The sequence below is a fragment of the Chroicocephalus ridibundus genome, chromosome 4, assembly GCF_963924245.1.
Source record: "Chroicocephalus ridibundus chromosome 4, bChrRid1.1, whole genome shotgun sequence".
Lineage (NCBI taxonomy): Eukaryota > Metazoa > Chordata > Aves > Charadriiformes > Laridae > Chroicocephalus > Chroicocephalus ridibundus.
Window position 1 is genome coordinate 93,721,816 of NC_086287.1, and position 19,252 is coordinate 93,741,067.

The window sequence follows — 19,252 nt, forward strand, 5'->3', positions numbered from 1 at the left end:
CTAAAAATATCCAGTGTTTTTAATGGACAGCTGGTCAGTGGAGCAGTTAATATTCTGCTTTTCAATAAAGCAAGAAGTTTAGAAGCCCATGAAATCCCATTTATCTGCACAGAGCTATAGATTCCTGAATCACTGACTGGAAAAATAAGGGAGTTGCTTGATAGGTTGTAGTGGCCTACCAATAATGGACTTTAAATGGATACAAAAATGATTGACCTTTCCACCTTGTGACACCACAGGCCTCTGAAAGACACAGTGAAAAATAGATTTTTATTTTTATTTTTTCAAAGGAACGGTTAATGAAAAGGTATCAAAGCCTACGTAACATCCAAATTATAATTTGGATGCAAATCAAACAAGCAATTTAATTAAGAGCCCGCTAATTGGTACAATGCTCTTCGGCTGCAAATGCTTTAGTTTGAAAGAAGATTTTAGTCTCTTGGGTATTTGTTTTTACATTGCTCTGTTTACATTTTATCTTTTGTTTCTTATAAAATCCTTGTAGCTGAGAGTCCAGAACACAACCCAGGCTACGTCCCAAAGCCTCCCAGGAAAGAAAGGGCTGCGACCACTCGCCTGATGCCACTAGCCACAAGCTATCTGTCTTTCTAATCTAAACACTCAATCCCCTCTTCAAAAGTAGACTATTGGGGAAAAAATAAAATAAATAGGAAAAAAAAAAAATCAAGCATACCGTTTTATGACATTGATGAATAACTCTCTTGAAACGTGGCTGAAACCACCCTTTAAATTTCTAAGGCCTTTCAACTTTAGCTCCACAAATAAAATTGACTATTATTATTTTTACGTACTGTGTGACTGCCAATATTCAACCTACAGAGAGAGCATAAAATATTTTCTACCTGCTCATCAACAAATGAGCAAAAAATAAGAGGTAAAATTACATCCTCGTACCCCTGATCAAGGCATTGTCCTGCATCAGAGTAAGTAATTCACTACAGATACAGCCAGAGGAGATCAGTCTTCCCTCCCTTAATTTATCACACACAACTCTATGTCATTTTTATTATTTTTTTTTTTTGTAAGTCAAAGCATTTTCAGTTCTCAGGATGGAAAGAGAAACATCAGCTATACCAGTAAACTGAAAGTCTGTGATCCCCAAGTCTGGATTGCTTTTCTTTTCTGGAGCAAAACCAGTAAAAATTAAATCTGGTTAAGATTTGAGAAGTATTTAAAGCGGAGACAATACACACTCCGGAGCATCTGGACAATGCCTCTGGTTGCTTGGAGAGCATGCAAATTTGGTCACTTGTGGTGCTGGGAGCTGGGGCGGAGGGACACGCCAAAACTCCTTGTTCTATGTCTTGGATGGGAGAGAAAGAGCTGCCCTCCAGCTCCGCCACCCCAGACAGGCTGCGGGACAACAGGCCTGCTGAGGAAGGGCACTCTCCTCCTGGGAGAGTGGTGAAGGCTGATAGAGGATAATTTTAAATCATATCACCATTTTGGATCGTTTCTTGCTCTTTATTAAACAATTTATTTTTTTTTTTCCCCTTGTAAAAGCCTGATCCAACAACATGCCCCGTGGAGCCCAAGAACGCTGTGAGCTTCAACAATAAATGCAAACGGGCCAAATTCTCAGCCTGAGCAAAAGCCACATCGTTCCACGGGCAGCAGAGGTGCTCTCCCCATTTATGCTGACAAGGGACCGGCTTCAGCTCTCTGGCACTGCCAGGGGGATGGCAACTTCACCCCAAAATAAAGCCATGTTATGTTGGAGAAAAGCAGGGAGGTAGCTATGCCTGCCCAACCCAGCAAGATAACAAAACCCCGTCAACTACCACTTCATCTGCTGTTACTTCGTTAAGCTGTTTATTTGGCAGACTGTTAATAACAGTATGCGGAGGATCAATAGCCAGTGAAAGCACGTGCATAATATTTTACTCTGCACACTACCCAAGGTAATTTGCATGTTTACAGGTAACACTGATCAAACAAAGCAGAAAGGTCACTCCCTGTGTTTAACTAAATTCTTGGATCTTTTCTCCTCAATTATTAAAGCATGAAAGTCATACTAGAAGATCCTATTTAGAGCACGTTAGCTCTGTGCCTTCTAAGGGAGCCCATAAAAGAGCATCAGATGGCAACCAGAAATAGCTCAGCTCCTGCACCCCGTCTCTTGCACGGGCACAGTGTTTTGCACCACTGAACAGACCTGGTTGCTGCAGGAGAAATTCCAGCAATCCTTTTTTTAAAAAACAAAACAAAAAAAACAAAAACAAAAAAACCAACACAAAAATATTTCCTGCACATCAGGTAAACCTTTCAGTGAGCACGTCTTTCTGCCCTTCTCCCCAGCAATCGTGTAACCTGGATTGTTTTTCCCTTCTTAAGATCTAGCGGCTATTGGTTGCACAGCTTATGCTTTAATTTCCAGAGCAAATGGACCACAGATGCTATGTCAATATAGACATGAGACAAATACAGCCGGTTGCCAGTTTGGGCTCTCCGCCAAGTGATGGAATCACCACTTGTGTTAACGTAAGCCCTCTGGCAATTCGTCACCCTGGCGCTATCCCAGATCCCTCTGACTTGACAAGCGGCTGCAGATTTTGATAGCGGCGTGGCAAATCTGGGGTCTGTCTCCTGGTCATGTCTCCTCATTCCGCCACACAAAACCCAGAGCAGCAAAACTGTATTAATATTGGAAGGGGAAAAGAACAGCAGTTAATTAAAGCCAGGGATGTTGTTTCTTGCTGTTTGCCACAGCACGGGTAAGCGGCCGTTCTCACTCTCCTGGCAATTCCCAGCAAAAGCCTCCCAAACCAGAGCTCTAAGTGACCAGACCCCTGGAAGTGTGACTGCCAAGCTTCAACCCTGTTGAACAAAAATTGCTTCTAATGTGTTAACTGTCTGGAAGAGACCCCAGAAGATGGGCAGATCAGCAAGCCTCCAGCGGCTCTCAAGCAGAAGCGATCAATGGCTAGCTCATATGCTCAGAGGACCACAATCAAATGTCATTATTTGTGAGGTTCTACTTGACTTCACATCCCCCTCGCAGAAAAGGCTTTATCGATCCCTTCACGTTGAAGAGAAGGGCAATCAGACAGACTGCGGCAGGAATAACCCCGTTGGCATTTTACATTAAAACAATAGGGTCTTCTGGCAGGCACCTACACCAGTCATTTAAAGACACAGGAGCTCTCACGGAAAACCACTGAAGACTACTAACAAGATACTAAGCTGACAGCAGAAAGGTTGATGTTATCAGCCACTCTCCAATGAACCAAAGGGTGTTTTCCACATTTTTTCTTAATTATTTTTTCCCCTTCTTGCATCACTGCTCTTGGAGGGCCCAAGAACTATTCTCTGCTGGACAGTCTCTGTGGCAGGCAGAGAGAAGGAAATTTCCTTTCCCTGGCTAGCTCATACTTCTGCCTTTTCTACATAGCATTACATTAGTGAATTCCTGGAGGACTTGCTACTTACACAGATCCACAGAGAATATACATTTTTTCAAACCGCTTCTTCCAAACAAGGAAGACGAAATGTACCTCTCCCTTCAATCCAATGGACAAAATAATTCATAACAACGCAGACTCTGAGGGCTCGTATTTTAGGAATGGGAAGCTGTGCACCTAGCGTCATGGCTGTGGGCACCAGTAGCAATAATACAGAAATGCCAAGTTTGCATGCGTTATTTGTCATGCACTTGGCAATTCAGTTCCAATTTGGTAATCAACAAGATTGTCTTACTGACTAAAAGGATAGATGATGAGAGCAACAAGAACAGCAATTTACAGGAGACTTCCAGTAAGAGTCCTGCGTGACTTGTGCCATACAGGAGAGGGAGGTCCCCGTGATCATCCTTAGAGTTCTTACTTCTGCTCCAATACACAACGCATGTGGCTGCTTTTATTACTGCTGATTTTTGCTAGAAGAAAGGTGGCCAATGATGGTGGAAGAGCTTATGCGCTGATACCCACCAGTCCTAGAGCAATAGGGACTCAGGTCTTGTGCAGGGTGAAGATTTCTCTCCCTCGACCAAACTATTTTAAAATCTTTTAACTATTTAAAAATATAAACACGTTTTTCAAGTAAAGTTTCCTTTTCATCTACCTCTGTGTCCTATTTATCACCTCTTAAATGTCAGATATGTCCAACTATGTAAACTTGAGCCACCTGTATGAATGGAGATGAAAGCCAGGTAAACAGACCCAAATAAGCATCCTAAAGGAAAAACGTCCCACAAGGTGCTTACTCGCACTTGCTCTGTTGAGTGAGCCTTCCCTTTATGCTTCCAAGAGACTAACCAGTCAAGAATGCAAGTTACGTACGTAACCCAGTTAACAGCAAAGACAGCATCAAGGTATCCTCTCCAGCACTAAGACTACAGGAGTTTCTAAGAGCAGTTAGACTAGAAAAAAAATTGCTTTGGGGTTAAAAACCAAACAAACAAAAAAATAGGAAGAACAGAACAGCAAACTTCATCTTCGTGAAAAATGACAAATTTTAATCCCAGGCCATAAGGCAGAGGATGCAGACCAGTAAGGACACGTTAATGTCATGGGAGCCTAAGATGAGTGTAAACCTGTGTACTGCTTGCATGGGATCTTTCCAGTGCAAACATTCCAACTCCCATACGGGCAGAAGCATTCATATCCCTGTTATGCTTTCCTAGGCTTTGCTTTCTGCAAGCCGCTTCTCTCTGGTACATTTTTATTTGTATATACATACTTTATTAGTTAACTAACTTATACCGAATTCAAAGGCATAGCTTTCCAGGTTAGAGGCCAAAATCGCACACATTCTTTCTAGTTAATCCTGAAAGATCTGGTAGTCCTAAACAGACCCAAGACATGCACTAATTTCACATCTTCCAACATCAACATGAAAACGTGGTTCTGGCTGCTTTAACGGTATAATCTCATCTAAAAGTCAAACAAAACCGCACAAAGTCTGGATTAAAAACAGCGCAAGTTTTCTGTATCGATGATTTCCCACACTGCCAATTACCAAGGGGATTTTGAAAACGAAAGGAGGTTTGGCTCAAATGTGCCACGTATCCGTCACAATGATGAGATACTCAGCTACCCATAAAACAAACCTCTTGAAAAATTTGCAGACAGCTGCTTTGACACATTTGGCCAACTTCAGACCTCTTTGAAATGGATGGCATGTCAACCAGATATGTCCGTTTATTGCAGGTCTGACTTTGGACCTTCAGACCAAAAGCATTTCACATTTGAGAGTTTAATAAATCATGACACTGGATTCACAGTAAGGTTAACGACCATGCAAAATATCACACAATTAACAAAGCCTCATTAGCTGAAGTTCTACTGGGATGGCAAATCAAACTTATTGAACAGCAAACCTGCCGACAGTCAGAATTCCTAATGCCACACAGGCGCATGTATTTAAATATGTTTTTCAAAAGAAATTAGCAAACCAGTTGGCCTTTTTGATTCTGGCAGCAAAAGTGTAGTCCAATATCAATACAGCTGAGAACACCAGTCACTGAAAGAGGCAACTGTACCATAAGGTGAGTTTACAAAACTCCTAAAAGAGGATTCAGAACTGTGAAACTCTTCTGCATTCTGATTTATTTCTATTTTTAAACTTGCAAGGCTTGTAATTAATGGCTCGAGGACATGAGGAGAATTGGAACAAATTTCAGCCTCAGCTTCCTCTGCATGTTGTTAATGGCTAGTCTGTCCACTAATGTGCTCCAATTTTACCCACATCAACCACATGTGATACAAGCTGCAGGAAAGCAAGTGAATTTTTAATCATCTCTCTGATGTACAGTATAATTGCTGACTTTTATCAGGCAGTAGTTAAACAAAGACTTAGAAAGAAATAAATATTCCTTAATTGCACAACTGCCATTGCTCACAGTAGGAGAGCCTTTGAAATGAGTAACTGGTCCCCATTATCACGTCTACACACGTAGTCAGACATGTACAAATAAGTTTAGACCAATGTTGATGTTTATTTATGTCCCAACTAGGTATGTAAGCGTGCGCGTGTGCTTATATTACAATGGAGAGCAATTATTCATGTGTGACATTATCTTCCGCGCACATGGGAAAAGCATGCCTCTGAGCCCACGCGTGTACCCACATGCAGGCACATACAAGCTCCCGGTGCCTCTCACACAGGGAAAAATCTTCCACACTGTGCCACGTGTAATATATGGGTTTTACTCGCATACTAACCTAGACAAATACATTATCTCATTTTAGCTGTGTAGAATTAGCATTGAGACAGAGCGTGCGATGCATTTCTGGAGCCAACTTTCCTTTCCTTCTTACTCTGTGTAAAACAGAAACTTTTGAGTCCTGGAGCATTACAGTCTTTAAAAGAGAAACACGCGTATTTACAGCCCCGAATGTAAATTACTCCCTTGGAGCTGACGCTTCCTTCTACCCCCAGGACATCCCAATGAAAGAAACTCTGCACTTTTACATCGACAAATGTCACCAGCACTTATTTCTGCACCTGTGATGCCTTGAGGACCCACCATAAGTTAAAAAAAAAAAAAAAATCATACAAACAGTCCCTCCCCAATACCAGCCTGCTGTCAAAATTGCTGAGAGCTGTGCCATAATGCATTTAGTTCATGTCTGAAGGTATAATCAGCAAGGCACATGTGTGAACCTGCCATTCAAGAAATGCCCCAGAGTTTAGTACCCGAGTCTGAGGCAAGAAAGATACAAAAGAAGAAAAATAACAGTGCTTAACATCCCATTGTGAGAAGATCAGCCAGGAAATTACAAAAGCTGTGCCTATTTGGCAAATAAAATGTTTTACATCTTATAGAGTGATATGGGCTTGCAAAAGTGCTGATAATAGATTAAACACATGTACTCTACTGTTTTCAACAACTGCTGTTCTTTCCACTGTGTGGTTCCTACGGCTTTCCTTTTCCTTTCAAGAAAAAAACCCACAACCAAAACAACACACCAACAAACCCAGCCCATTTCCATTTGAATAGTTGAGGGAACCAGGTTTTTTGTACTAGATATTGCGAGATACACGATCAATGCAGCATCAGACTCCAAGCTCAAGCTTTGTAAGGGTATACACGAAAACTCAGAATTCAGCAGGGAAAGAAGGGGCATTAAGCACTGATTAAAGAGAGCACCCCTCAGAACAACTCAGATTTTGCTCATTTTCCTCTGCTTGTCTCCAACTTCAGTAGAGGGCGGCTGTGACACCAGTCCCCTTAGCTTTTGCAGCAGATCTGGTAGCTCTTAAGAGGCTGCGAATAAAATGTTGGCTTACAAGCGCACAGCGACATTCTCCAATTTAAAACTCTGTTTTAAAGGATTATTTTTCCCCAGGATAACGAATGATACCGGGGTGCAGGTCGGTGTCCTGTTACCTTGCTGTACTCCTCCCAGGAGTTGCTCCAGGTCCAGTAGTGAGCCTTGTAAAGCCCGACCCTCACCGCCATCATCTCGTTGCCACGATAATAGAATATGGGCCTGAGAAGGAGAGCAAAGCTGTATGAGAAACACCATCGCATCGGGCTCGGGCAGCCACCGCCGCAGCAGCCTCGCTGATAAGGGAGACAAACACTTCAGTGGGGTCTGACTTCCGATTCAGCTATCAGTCAGAAACAGGCTGCCTCCTAATAGTCTCCACTGCAAGGTTTTCAATTAACATTTTTTAAAGTGTTCATCAAGTTGAGAGCTCACACGGCGCAAAAATGAAACATTATACAGCTTGGCTGCCAGTGATTGTTAATCCTTGAACTATCAGACCCTGTTATTTCCTATAGAGCGTGCCGATTTAAACACCAAATGTCTCAGAAGCAGTGCATGTGCGCACAAGAGCGAAAGGGGGATTCAGAGACTATGTGATGCTTAGCCTCCTCGTTACGGCAGCACCAAGCTATGTGCTGTTAGTGTCACATGGACAGGGTGGCCCGGGAGGACACCAGATGCTGGCCTGTTCTGGATGCCATCTCAGAAAAAATCCATATGGAAAAACCTGGCAGCCAGACATGCTATACTTTTAACTTCTGCTCATTTATTTTTTTTCCCCCAAAACCTCCCTTAGGATCATCTAAATGTACCGCTGAAAACTGCATATTTTTTTTCCTGGAGGTCTTCCTAAATAAGAATACATTTGAGAAATGCACTTTTCTCAGAGCATTTGGTCTGCACCCATGCACATGCTGGGCATTCCAGATAAGTTCCTGTTGGTTTCCCCGATAACGTGCTCTTGTTTTTTGAGGGAACAGTACAAAATTTTACAGAAACAGAATATCTGCAGGAGAGAGGTTTGATTTCTTGGTGCAGTTCATCACACAAGGACATCAGACTTAGTCAGCTCTTCTCTCCAGTTGTTTCAGGCTGCTGACAGGGCGAGATCGTGACGCCGTTTATCACTATTGGTAGGGTACATACATCTTTGTCTTTCATTCAGAGACGCCACTTGGCAAAGCCTACTCACTCTGGTGATGCCACCTTGAAAAAACAGTCCCTAAATACAAGATAAGATTAAAATCTCCACATCTGAATGTCAGGAGTGGCCTTACATCTCTTCTATTTTAAAATTGTAGCCTCCCCTGCAGGTTCCTCGCACAAACAATGAGCCTTTCTCCTTTGTCACCAGCAACTGCCTGTGAACAAAGGGGAAACTTGCTGCCAGTAGTGCCCACTCCTGCATCCTTAACCCACCTGGTGAAATAAAGGCAGCTTGAGAGGTCTGCCAAAATGCAGAACCTGATCTAAACCAGTCCCATTAACAAAATAAAAAGCCCAAACAAACATACTACAAAACATGCCAGTCTCCTTCCTTTGCTGTAACACTCACTATTTGACAAGCTCTTACATGCCCCTTTGATTGAAGATGTGGAGGTTAGGTTTTTGCCCTTTTTTTTTTTTAATGAATTTTCCATCTTTAAAAGATTACAGTTTGTACTCAAAATTCTGCTATTACTGATTTCTTTTTTCCCTATTCACCTTTTCCTTTTTAAGCTTAAAAGAACACGACAACTGCATCATCTGGATAGTTTTTGGGGGCTATAGGAACTGTGACCTGATCAGGTCTGGGGGGAAAAAATAAAAATAAGGAAAAAAAAAAGAAGAAAAAAAAAGACTAAAAAAAGAAGGAAAAACAAGAAAAAAAAAAGGAAGAAAAAAGGAGTGAAAAAAAGAAGGAAAAAAAAGGGGAAAAAAAAAAAAAAGAAGGAAAAGCCACGATGTGCCCTGAGTGACTGCTCACTATTGTAACACAAACACCGCCAGTTCCAAGGAGCTGGTGACTGCAATGAAATTCTCTTTTAAAACGACAAAGCAGCTTTACAAACTTTCAGAAGTAGAGATGGGATAAGCTGTGTTTGAGGAACCTGCAGTGCGCCATGTCAGCCACTGGCTGAGCTCTCAGGTAATACTGTATGCAATGCTTTGCTTAACAGGCACAAAAGCAGTTTTATGGAACAAAAGCCTACATCCAACGCAGAAAAGAACTCAAATATGTTTTCCACGCGTATCTTTCCTTGCTACCTCACAGACAAAGAATATGTTTGTATTCAGATTTCCTGGGCTGCCAAATTCCTCATCAAAATCACAACTACAAGACCTCTTTTGACCTCCAACCCTTCCAACGAGCGAGCTGATATTTGCTGTCAAATCGTAGCGCCTGTACCCAACCGCTGGCAGCATGCCTCCACGCCCCAAAAGATCCCAGGTCTTTAACCCAAATCTATTCTTGCAAAAGCATACACAGAAACAAGACCTTGGGAGGAGGTGGGATTCCAGATCATCCGCACCCGCCCAGCCTACACCCCCCAGTCTCTCTCAAACAGGGGCTACAAAGACCCAGCATACACTCTTGGATGTTTTTCCAGTAATAAATAATGTATTCTCCCCTACCCAGGCTACAGTTTTCAGGCTTTTATCTCCCCTATTGCCATATGTTGTTCCAGGGATCCCTGCTAACCCCCTGACATTTTCATCTGTCCCCAGACTCCACTGTACGGCAACATGCCACATGTTAGGAAATCCCTCCTCTGCTTGCTCCACCAGAGAATTAGCCCATTGCGTAAAGCTCCGGTGCTACCCCACCTCATTGAGCAGGAGCAAAGATGCATCAATTCAGTTTATAAAATATTTCTGTAAGCTTGATTTAAAAAAAAAAAAAAAACCAAAAACCAAAAACCAAAACAAAACAAAAAAGAAACCCCCAAACTTGGCATCACTTCACTTTGGAGGCAAGAGTCGGAGCTCTGGGCTCATAACTAACCTGTCAATTAGCTTGCCCTGCAAGATGGCAGGTAAAAGGTCGATGCCGTCAATCTGTCTGTCACTGGGAGGCTGCAGTCCCGCCAGGGAGAGGCTGGTGGTGAAGAGATCCATCACGTTGCCCAGCTGATGACTGACCTGAAAAATCAACAGAAATGCATTTGCAAGAAGACCTTCAATAAAAGCCGAAACGAAAACAGGCTGGTTTCCACCAAAGCAGAAGTATTGCTTCTTGAACCTCCTCCTCTGCTAAGCATCCTTTGAGACTATCTTCCTTTACAGTGCTGCAGTCACTAGCAAACCTCCTATTAAAATAATAAAGGAGATGAACCAAAATGCAAATGCTCCCCGTAAACGGAGAATTATGGATCATTTTTTCATTTTCCTCTCTCTCTTCTCTATGCACATACTTTACAGGAGCATGTTTTCACAGAGTTCAACTTGATTTAGCAAATTCCAAGTCACTCGTGGATTGAAAAATCAGCACTTAAACCAAGAAAAAACACAGTCCTTGATTTGTTCCCTCTCCAGGTCATCTCTGGAGTCTAGAATACCCTAAGAGAGCTCCCAGAAAGCACTGGGATAGATGGATAATAACAAAAAGAGCCCAATGACTTCATCTGCAAACCATTTCCAACAATTCAAGAACTGTAAAGTTGTGGTATTTTTAGTATATATTTTAATAAGAGAGAAAAACATCTGGTTTTGGCTCCAATGGAGATGTGCAAGCTTTTTTTTTTTTTTTCCCTTCCTTAATTGGAAGCCATACTTATCTCTCTGGTTTTAATTATTTATATTTTAAAAATCTAAAAAGTCTGTTCTGACTGATACTTTCTGAATCTTTGCTCCCATCCTCCTTGCGGTATGCTACAGTTATCTGCTGTAGGATGTTTAATTAGCCAGCGACACACTAAATTGAAGCAGATACGTTCCAATCAAGAGCAAGACTGTTTTGCACCAGGATGCACCAGCACAAGATGTGACATGAAAAGAGCCTTTTCAGCCGTACCACTTGCTCGGAGACAAGAAGCCATCTGATACAAGCCCACATCTGTAAGTACAGAAGCACTTTCTGACTCAAATCCAAGCTCTAGCAGCAGCCTTGCAATTGTCAGTGTGAACATTACGATGCTGGGACTATCAAAGACTTTTTATCTCGGAATCCTCTTTTTACGCACAAACAGACCCCCAGCCTGTAAGCTGACACTAATTATTTAAATACAACAACAAATGATTACATGATAAACGAATTTTTGCAAAATGCTGTCTCTAGAAAAAAAAAAATGAAGAGAAAATGTTATTTTTGTTGGGACACTAAGCCTTTTATTAAGGGACTGGGCTGAAAAAAGTGAACACAAAGGAAAAATTAACAAGCTTAAAAAAAAATAATCTGGAGAAAGCAACATGCAGGGGACTGATTACAAGTTTAACATTATAATATCACATTACTTAATTATAGTAATTTCAAATTTTAATGGCTTTCATTCATCAAAAGGTGTCGGCAGGAACACATAATATTAAAGCTGCATACAAGAATATTTCCAGGACTCTGAAGAGATCAAAGTGCAAAGCTCTAAGCACAAGAGGAAGCCTGACCATGGAAACCCTTGCCCAGGAAAGCAGTTGGATCAGGCAATCGAGATCAATAGATCTTGCAAAAGGTCTGGGACATTTGAGGTTAAGCCTTATTCCTGGCCATTGCTGCAGCAGGCGGCCTGGAAGAGGACGTGCTCAGCCTGTCCTTGTAGGCAGTGACAAACAGAGATGAGCCCACAAATCCCTCACAAAAGCAGATGTATAGATGAAGCTCCCTCTCTGCATGGAGAAAAGGATGGGGATCTTCTCATACACATACAGCTGTGGAGAAGGAAACAGAACTGAGCCCTCCGATGGGGTAACCCTGCTTCTGGCTCTCCCCAGGGCCATTTGGCAAACACAGAACCAAAGGCGGCTGTGTCATCCGTGGGATTAGCTGGGGCAGACAGTGCTGCGTGCTGCTTGGACCTTCACCTTGCATAGGCTCTTCTCTGGTCTCAAATGTGCACTCAAAAAGGACTGACATTAAAAAAAATAAATAATCAGTATACACGTGTGCAAAAAAGAAACCGAATCCAAACCATCAGCTCACACCTTACAGAGCTGGGCAGCCTCACGGGCCACTGGTGTTGGGATTGCTGCACTCCCTCTGAAGTCAGAGGGGATTACAAATGCTCAGCGTCTCAGCAAAGATGCTCAGTCCCTCATAGGCTCATCTGCTGGTTAATTTACCCCGAGCGTGCCTTCGGAGAGCTGCAGGGTCAGCAGAACACCATATGCAGAGCTCAGAGTCTAATAAAGAGGAGATCTGGCACACGCCTGCTCCCTGACAACTGCTACGTCAGGAGCAGGCGGGCAAGCTGGTGTCTGAGACTTTTTGTAATTAGGTCTCTCACAATTTATAAGGCAAATCCAAAAGTCACTCTTCTCGTCGTCGCTCCATTCCCTCGCCTCAATCTTTTGATAACAGGCAGCAAGAGGCAACCACTGACCTGAGACTCGTGCCTCTAATATCACCTAATTTATACATCGCGTTGTGACAATCCTGTGGGGCCACCATGGTCTTCTTGTACTGGCCCTTATTAACCATAACCAGATGTAGATGACTCTCTTTAATCATCAAATTACGTTCCTGGTCTCAGACAACATTTTTCCGTGAAGCAGAGAAAACTTCTTAAGGAAATTAAATGCCCATGCCACAGCCACTTGGATTTATCTGTGCTCTGCAGCACCACATTGAAGAAGGCGGGGGGGGAAAAAGGTTAATATTTATATAAAACTTTGAAGTATTTTCAGAGAAAAATAAAGAAATTACCATTTTCTCCTGTCAACAGTGCTCTTTCATTCTAGTTGCCTTTCCCATATTTTATTTTTTTTTTTAAGAAAAGAAAAAGAAAAATCCAGAGAGGGCAACAGCCCAGAGAAAATAAATAATATATAAAAAAGAGTGAGATCAGATATTGCTCGTATCAGTGAGAAACAGCCGGTATTACGCACGTAAGAACGGATTTCTCCCCCTTCCTTCCCCCCCTGCTTTTTAATAAACTCTCAGTATACACATAACGTCTTTAAGAAAATGAAATCCTTTTGCTGTGGGCCACGTCGCTAGAAGAAATAGTCACCACTGCTGTTATCAGTGCTTTCAAGCTTTAACTCTGAATCAAAGGCGACAATTAATAAAGTCGCCCCCGCCAGGAATGGAAAGGAGGAAAGCTAAATATTTGAAACTGGGTGAACAAATGTCAGGGTGTTTTTAAATAAAATCCTTTTACAGTTATCACAGCGAGCAGACCTGATATCCCTGTCTAATTCAATTTCAATTTGCGCCCCATGGGAGATAGCGAAGAAAAGGTTGCAATGCTGTCTTTGGGTTGATATGTTCTTTTCTCCTTCAGGAAGCAGGCACGAGAGAGGAAGGGGAGGAGGGTGAGGGAAGAGAGGAGGAGGATTCAAATACCAACAGAATATGATTTTTTTTTTTTTTTCCAGCTGGATCCTTCCAGAAGGCAGATGTGATGTGGGGAATGTTGAAATGCTGATTTGTTGTGAGTTCACCTGGAAAACGTAGCTGAGGAGGAAACTGCAGAAAGGCTGTTTGTGTGTGAATAAATATTCCTGATGGGGGACGAGAATTAACTGAATGTTGATGCCAAGAGCAACACGCGCTCCTGAGGCATCCCTCTCCCCCAAAAAACTGCAAATCAGCCAACTCCATCAATTATCCTAACCTCTACCAATATCCTGTCAAGTGTTCACAATCCCGTCACCTCACTTCTTTCGTTTAAATAAAAAGGTACTCCTTTATTTCAGCAAACACATGTACCCTTTAACAGAAATAACCCCCCCACACACCCTGTATATCAATAAGATTATTAATAAACTGCCAGTTCCCATCAGCAGAATGAGCCTTCCACCCAATAACTGGATTTCACTGGCCTGAGACACAAGTCCTCTTTTCTGGCTGCAGTTGTGCCAAGTGGAACAGTCACTGGTCCTCTGCCTGCTCCTCAAAATGTCCACAGCTGGGAAAGAACAACCGTTGCACTGGGAGCAACCCCGGCGCAGGACGGAGGAGTTGACCCTTCATCATTGTGCTTGGTACTGCTGAGAAGCTCTTTGCTTCCACCCTGGTTCAGGGCTCCCAAGCCTTTGTTTCCTTCAGCTCGTTTGAAAAGAAAGAGCAATGAGAGACTTTGAAGCAGTTTTCCCACATTTTACGGATTCTTGGACTACACAGGATTTAAGCTGACTAGTTTAAACTCGCAGTCAGGAAGGTGTTGAAGCTACAGACTCCACGAGATGCAGAAAAGAAGCCAAAAATGTACTAGCAAACGCGTGTCTCTTCACTTACTATGTCAGCAAAAGAGGCAATTATGAAGCAATAACTACAGGCGCCCCACAGGCCAACGGAGCATGAGCTGTATTACACAGAAGCAATGCCAAACCTCTCACCTGCGGTCACTGCTGCTGTGGGTACCAGTGCTGGAGCCTCGATGGCAAGAATACAAGCAGAAAAGACATATAAGTAGCTATATCACATATTTACTTATCAGTAGCATCGTGTGGGGGTCTAACTCGGAGCAAAGCAGCACATCCTGGGGACAGAGTTCAGAAACGGCTTCTCAAGGCACCCGAGTGGAGTCCCAGAGGACATCTGGGAGCGTAACGCCCGCACGTGCAGACATTTGGCAGGCAACATCGTGAACTGGAGCCCAGGGTAGGAAGGATTTAAAGTTAAGCACGTGCTTAAGAGCCAAGGATGATATCAGCAGTGGTGGAGGAGGGGATTTTCGGGCACATACCTGCCCAGTGAGACAGTAAGCACACTCTCTGGCTCCCTGAGCATGCATGGGCTCGTGATAGTACAGCATCGGTCAGTCCACCCTCCTACGCAAACACGTTAATTCTGCACAGAAATGACTGTTCACAGGAATTCAAACAGCAGCTTCAACTGTGGCCTCAGGCAGGAAGCCATGCATCACGCCAGGCTACTGAGATCGTTTTGCACCACATAAAGCTTCACTGCTGCGCTACGTGCAAAAGACTACCTGAGAGAGGGGTACTGGCCAGTTACGGCTAGAAAAGAAGCAGGCACAGTGATTTCTCTACTCATGTTCTTAATTATCCTCAGAGTTACGACAATGGAAAGAATTTTTAAATTTGGTATTTACTTGTCCCCATTTATAATGCATGTTTACTTTTAGCACATTATTCAGTTTGGACATGGAAAACAAAACAGTCAGCTTCAGTTTCATGTTCTCGTATGCTAGCCCAAGGCTGTTTAACTTGGCTTGTAAAGGCTTTATGGAAATGTTTAAATTTAAACAAAAAGACTGTTTTCATTTCGAATTAAAAAAATAATAAAACATCCCTAGTAGGTTTAGTGAACTCTCTAAAAATGATGAAACCAAACTACCCTCCTGCCCTCAGCTGCAGATCTAAGCTATCTGATGGGCTTCCTCCTAAACGTAAATGATAAAATATCATTATCCTGACTCAATTAAACCACTGAAAAGGAATGCAACTTAGAAAAATGTTTTATTTATGAATAGTTTGCAGTCTTAAGAACAGCGCCCAGTTAACGAAGTAGCACTTTCTTCAGGGATGAGAGATGCTCACAAAGGGGAGGGAATCTGTATTATTTACTGTGAACCCTGCCTGCAGAAGAATTGATCGCATCTTTCTTTAATGAGAACTGGGACAAGAGAGGCTGGTAGTGCCACTGGAGGATTATTTTGAAGTGATCATATCTGAATTTGTGTACAGGCAGGAAAGAGCAATAGTCTGGTATCTAGACCTCCCCTAGTGGAACTTTTATCAAACATGAAAGCGAGAGCAGTGAGGGTCAAACCACTTGATACTTCAGGGCACAGAGAGCGCGTGTGGGCAACACACTCCTGCTCTAGACTGGGACACACGTTAGCAACCTGTCTTTATACTCCAATTTGTTCAAACATGTAACCCACTGAAAATATTGTGTTCCACAAGACTAACGGGTTTAAATAGAGCAGGAAGACAAAAAGACCAGACCGCTTGGGGCTCGCAAAAGTATTGATCAGAGACACTCGAGGTGCAAATTTGCAAAAATGAACAGGAATGGCATTGTTCTTGAGGGGCAGCATTCAGCTCCTTATTTAGACAGACGTCTGGACTGACACAGGCATGTTAAAAGTCTGATCCAAAGCCCACTGAATCCAGCAAGAACGATTCCACTCACTTCAGTCCACTTAAGACAAATCAGAATTCTTAAAAGCGGATACTCACCCCTCCTGCAGGTATATGTCCGGGCCACCAAGCAATAGCTGGTTCTCTCATGCCACCTTCAAAGGTGGTTTGTTTGCCACAGAGAAAACGACCATTGCTTCCTCCTAGAGAAGGAAAAGAAGCCGTACAACCCACAATATATCAATATCATATTTCGAAGGGACACTGTTAACTAGGGAATTTTTAGGCTAGTTTTAAGTGAATTTTCATTTCTGCACGAATGCTTCTTCAAATAACATGCCCAGAGTTATTTGGATTTGGTTTTTTTGTTGTTTTGTTTGGTTTTGTGTTGGGTTTTTTTTTAAATATACCTTTATGATGAAATTTTAGGAGTCTCTTTTCAGGTCAGGGAGAAAGCGATAGTTAAACACAACTTGCTATCAACCAAACAAAGAAAAAAAACCAACACCTAAACAAACAGAAAATACTTTGCTGGCATTTCCCTTCCCTTTAAGGATGTTAACTGCTGTTTGTAACTAAAGGAAATCTGACAGTTTCAGGCAGAAACAGTATTTTTTTCATAATCCTTTTAAAGCACCAGAGCAGTATTAGATGCAGATATGAGAATGAGAAAAATAATCATGCATTCCCTGAATGTTCACTCTCAGAGATAGCAAGTGCGTTGCAGGAATGTCCGGGTTTTTAACCCAGCCTTGTAGCTAAGCTTGCTGAGGAGCAAACAGGGAGGTCCTGCGACTGATTCCAGGTCACACAAAGTCAAACACAGCGGCTCAGCTGAAATCAGAACTCAGGATACTCCCTGCTTTGTGGTCCAATAACCACGAGACAGCCTGCCTCCAAACAGAAGAGAGTGGGTTATAAAATCAATTTGCAATGACTCTGTTCGGGAGAAACAATCATTTAAACAAAAGAAAACTTGTGGAGTAACAAAAATATTTTTTCTTCGTGCTATTTTCATGAGAGCTAAAGAAGGAGGACGTCTTGAACTCTCTGTAATTACTCAGAAAGCTCAACTATGCATTTGGCAGATGGAGAGTAAACACTCTGCTAAGTTATTGTGCCTGGTCTTGAATAAATTAAAAATATTCACCCCCTGACAGTGGAGCACAAAGTAGAAACGCACACAGGTGAACAGACAGACTGGGTCAGGCCAAAAGTCCATGTAGCTAAGAGTATCTCCTCCAACGGTGACCAGAAGTAATGACCATAAGCTAACTCTAAATGTAAGTGCTCTGGATTTTGAGGCTTCTGCTAACTGCAGAAGAGAGAACTCCAGGTACAGCTCTCTCTACCCCCACCCTCCAGACAAGGAGACTTAAGCCTTGATTGCACAACCCCAGCCCAGTTTGTTCATCCGAGACTCACCTTGTTTAGGAGCTGAAATGAGAGCAGCCCCATTATCGGAGGTGAAAAACACAAAAGTGTTCTCACTGATACCCAGCTTCTGAAGATGTTTTAGGATTTTTCCAATGCTATCATCAATTTCCCGCACAGCGTCCCCATATCTGAGGCAAAAGTAGATGCAAAACATTAAAGGCAGCAAAAGAGGAAAAGTGTCACGCAGCATAATGCATTGCAATCAGCCACAACGCTTTTAGTGGACGTTAATTTATACCTGTGCTGCAGAAACACTTCTCTTATGCATCAAGTACTGTACGAAAGTTTTCCACTGCTAAACCCGTGTCTCTTACCTGGTGAGAGCAACTTCTCCTGGGTATTAAGAGTCAGATTTTGTTTAGATATGAGCCACTCTTGGACAGAGACCAGCAACCGATATAAATTTAGCTATAAAGTTCTCAAATACAGGCAAAGCCACTTCACCATAGACTTGAGGCTAATAACGCAGTTTTGCTTATAGATGCTGGTTTGAAACAGCAATCTCAGAAGGAAGCCTGACAATTATCTGCAGAGCTCTTTGCCTCCTGTAAATTGAGTTTTTCACGCATGTTTTTCTACTTGCTAGTCTGATTTATAGGCTTTTAAAACAGGCACTAATCATACAAAAGCCTTCCAAAAATCATCTGTGCCACATACAGCACTTCATTACTCACACAACTGGCAAAGGAGCTTAGACTCCCCCTTCTCCCCCATTTTAGTCACATGATCTTCATTTCAGATTATAGCAAAATTATTAAAGAACAATCCAAGCGAAGTCCTCATTAACTAACGTATTTCAGTGCGCACATACACTTTTGAGAAATTATCCATATACTTGGATCTAATAAACGTTGCTTAGGTTTTCTGTTTCTGCAGCATGAGGTATTAATTAAAAAAACCCTAATAAAACCAATACCCACAAAAACAAGACTTACAGTCCTCTCTGACTAGTGCCCAGGAAACGTTTGGAGGCATAAACAGGAGCGTGGGTAGCATCAATTGCCCAGTATAAAAAGAATGGCTGCTGGCTGGCCTGCTGCTTGCTAATAAAATCGAGAGCTTCCTGTAAACAACAATAAAAATGAATTTAACGGAACCATCCTCTGCCATCTAAATCTCTCCAAAAAAAGAAACATAAAGTCACTGTGGCTTAGAAAGCAGTATTAAAATAGACAGTACCTGCAGGTAGATCTGAGTCAAGTTGGCTTCACCTGTCTTCAGATCAATTTTGAAATCTTCGTAGTATCTTAAGATAAAATGAATCAGAGAGAAAAAATAACCAATCCTAAGGAATACACAACATAAGAAGGCTTTCTGCTCCCCCCGCTCCTTACACAAGCAGGTTACTGTTGCTACTCAGCAAATTCTCTTCAGATATTAAAAAGAACGTCACC

General features: G+C 42.3%; 1 protein-coding gene across 3 annotated transcripts in view; it reads right to left on the minus strand.

Annotated features, from left to right (window-relative positions):
• The window catches only part of GALNS (galactosamine (N-acetyl)-6-sulfatase), a 56,979-nt gene that overhangs the window by 26,585 nt on the left and 11,142 nt on the right, over positions 1–19,252 (minus strand). For all 3 annotated transcript variants that reach the window (XM_063334835.1, XM_063334836.1, XM_063334834.1), the window contains exons 6-11: positions 19,038–19,104; positions 18,794–18,921; positions 17,847–17,986; positions 16,521–16,624; positions 10,222–10,358; positions 7,352–7,454 (exon numbers count right to left, since the gene is read on the minus strand). In XM_063334835.1, coding sequence (XP_063190905.1) covers positions 7,352–7,454; positions 10,222–10,358; positions 16,521–16,624; positions 17,847–17,986; positions 18,794–18,921; positions 19,038–19,104 — 679 coding nt within the window. The remainder of the gene's footprint in view (positions 1–7,351; positions 7,455–10,221; positions 10,359–16,520; positions 16,625–17,846; positions 17,987–18,793; positions 18,922–19,037; positions 19,105–19,252) is intronic.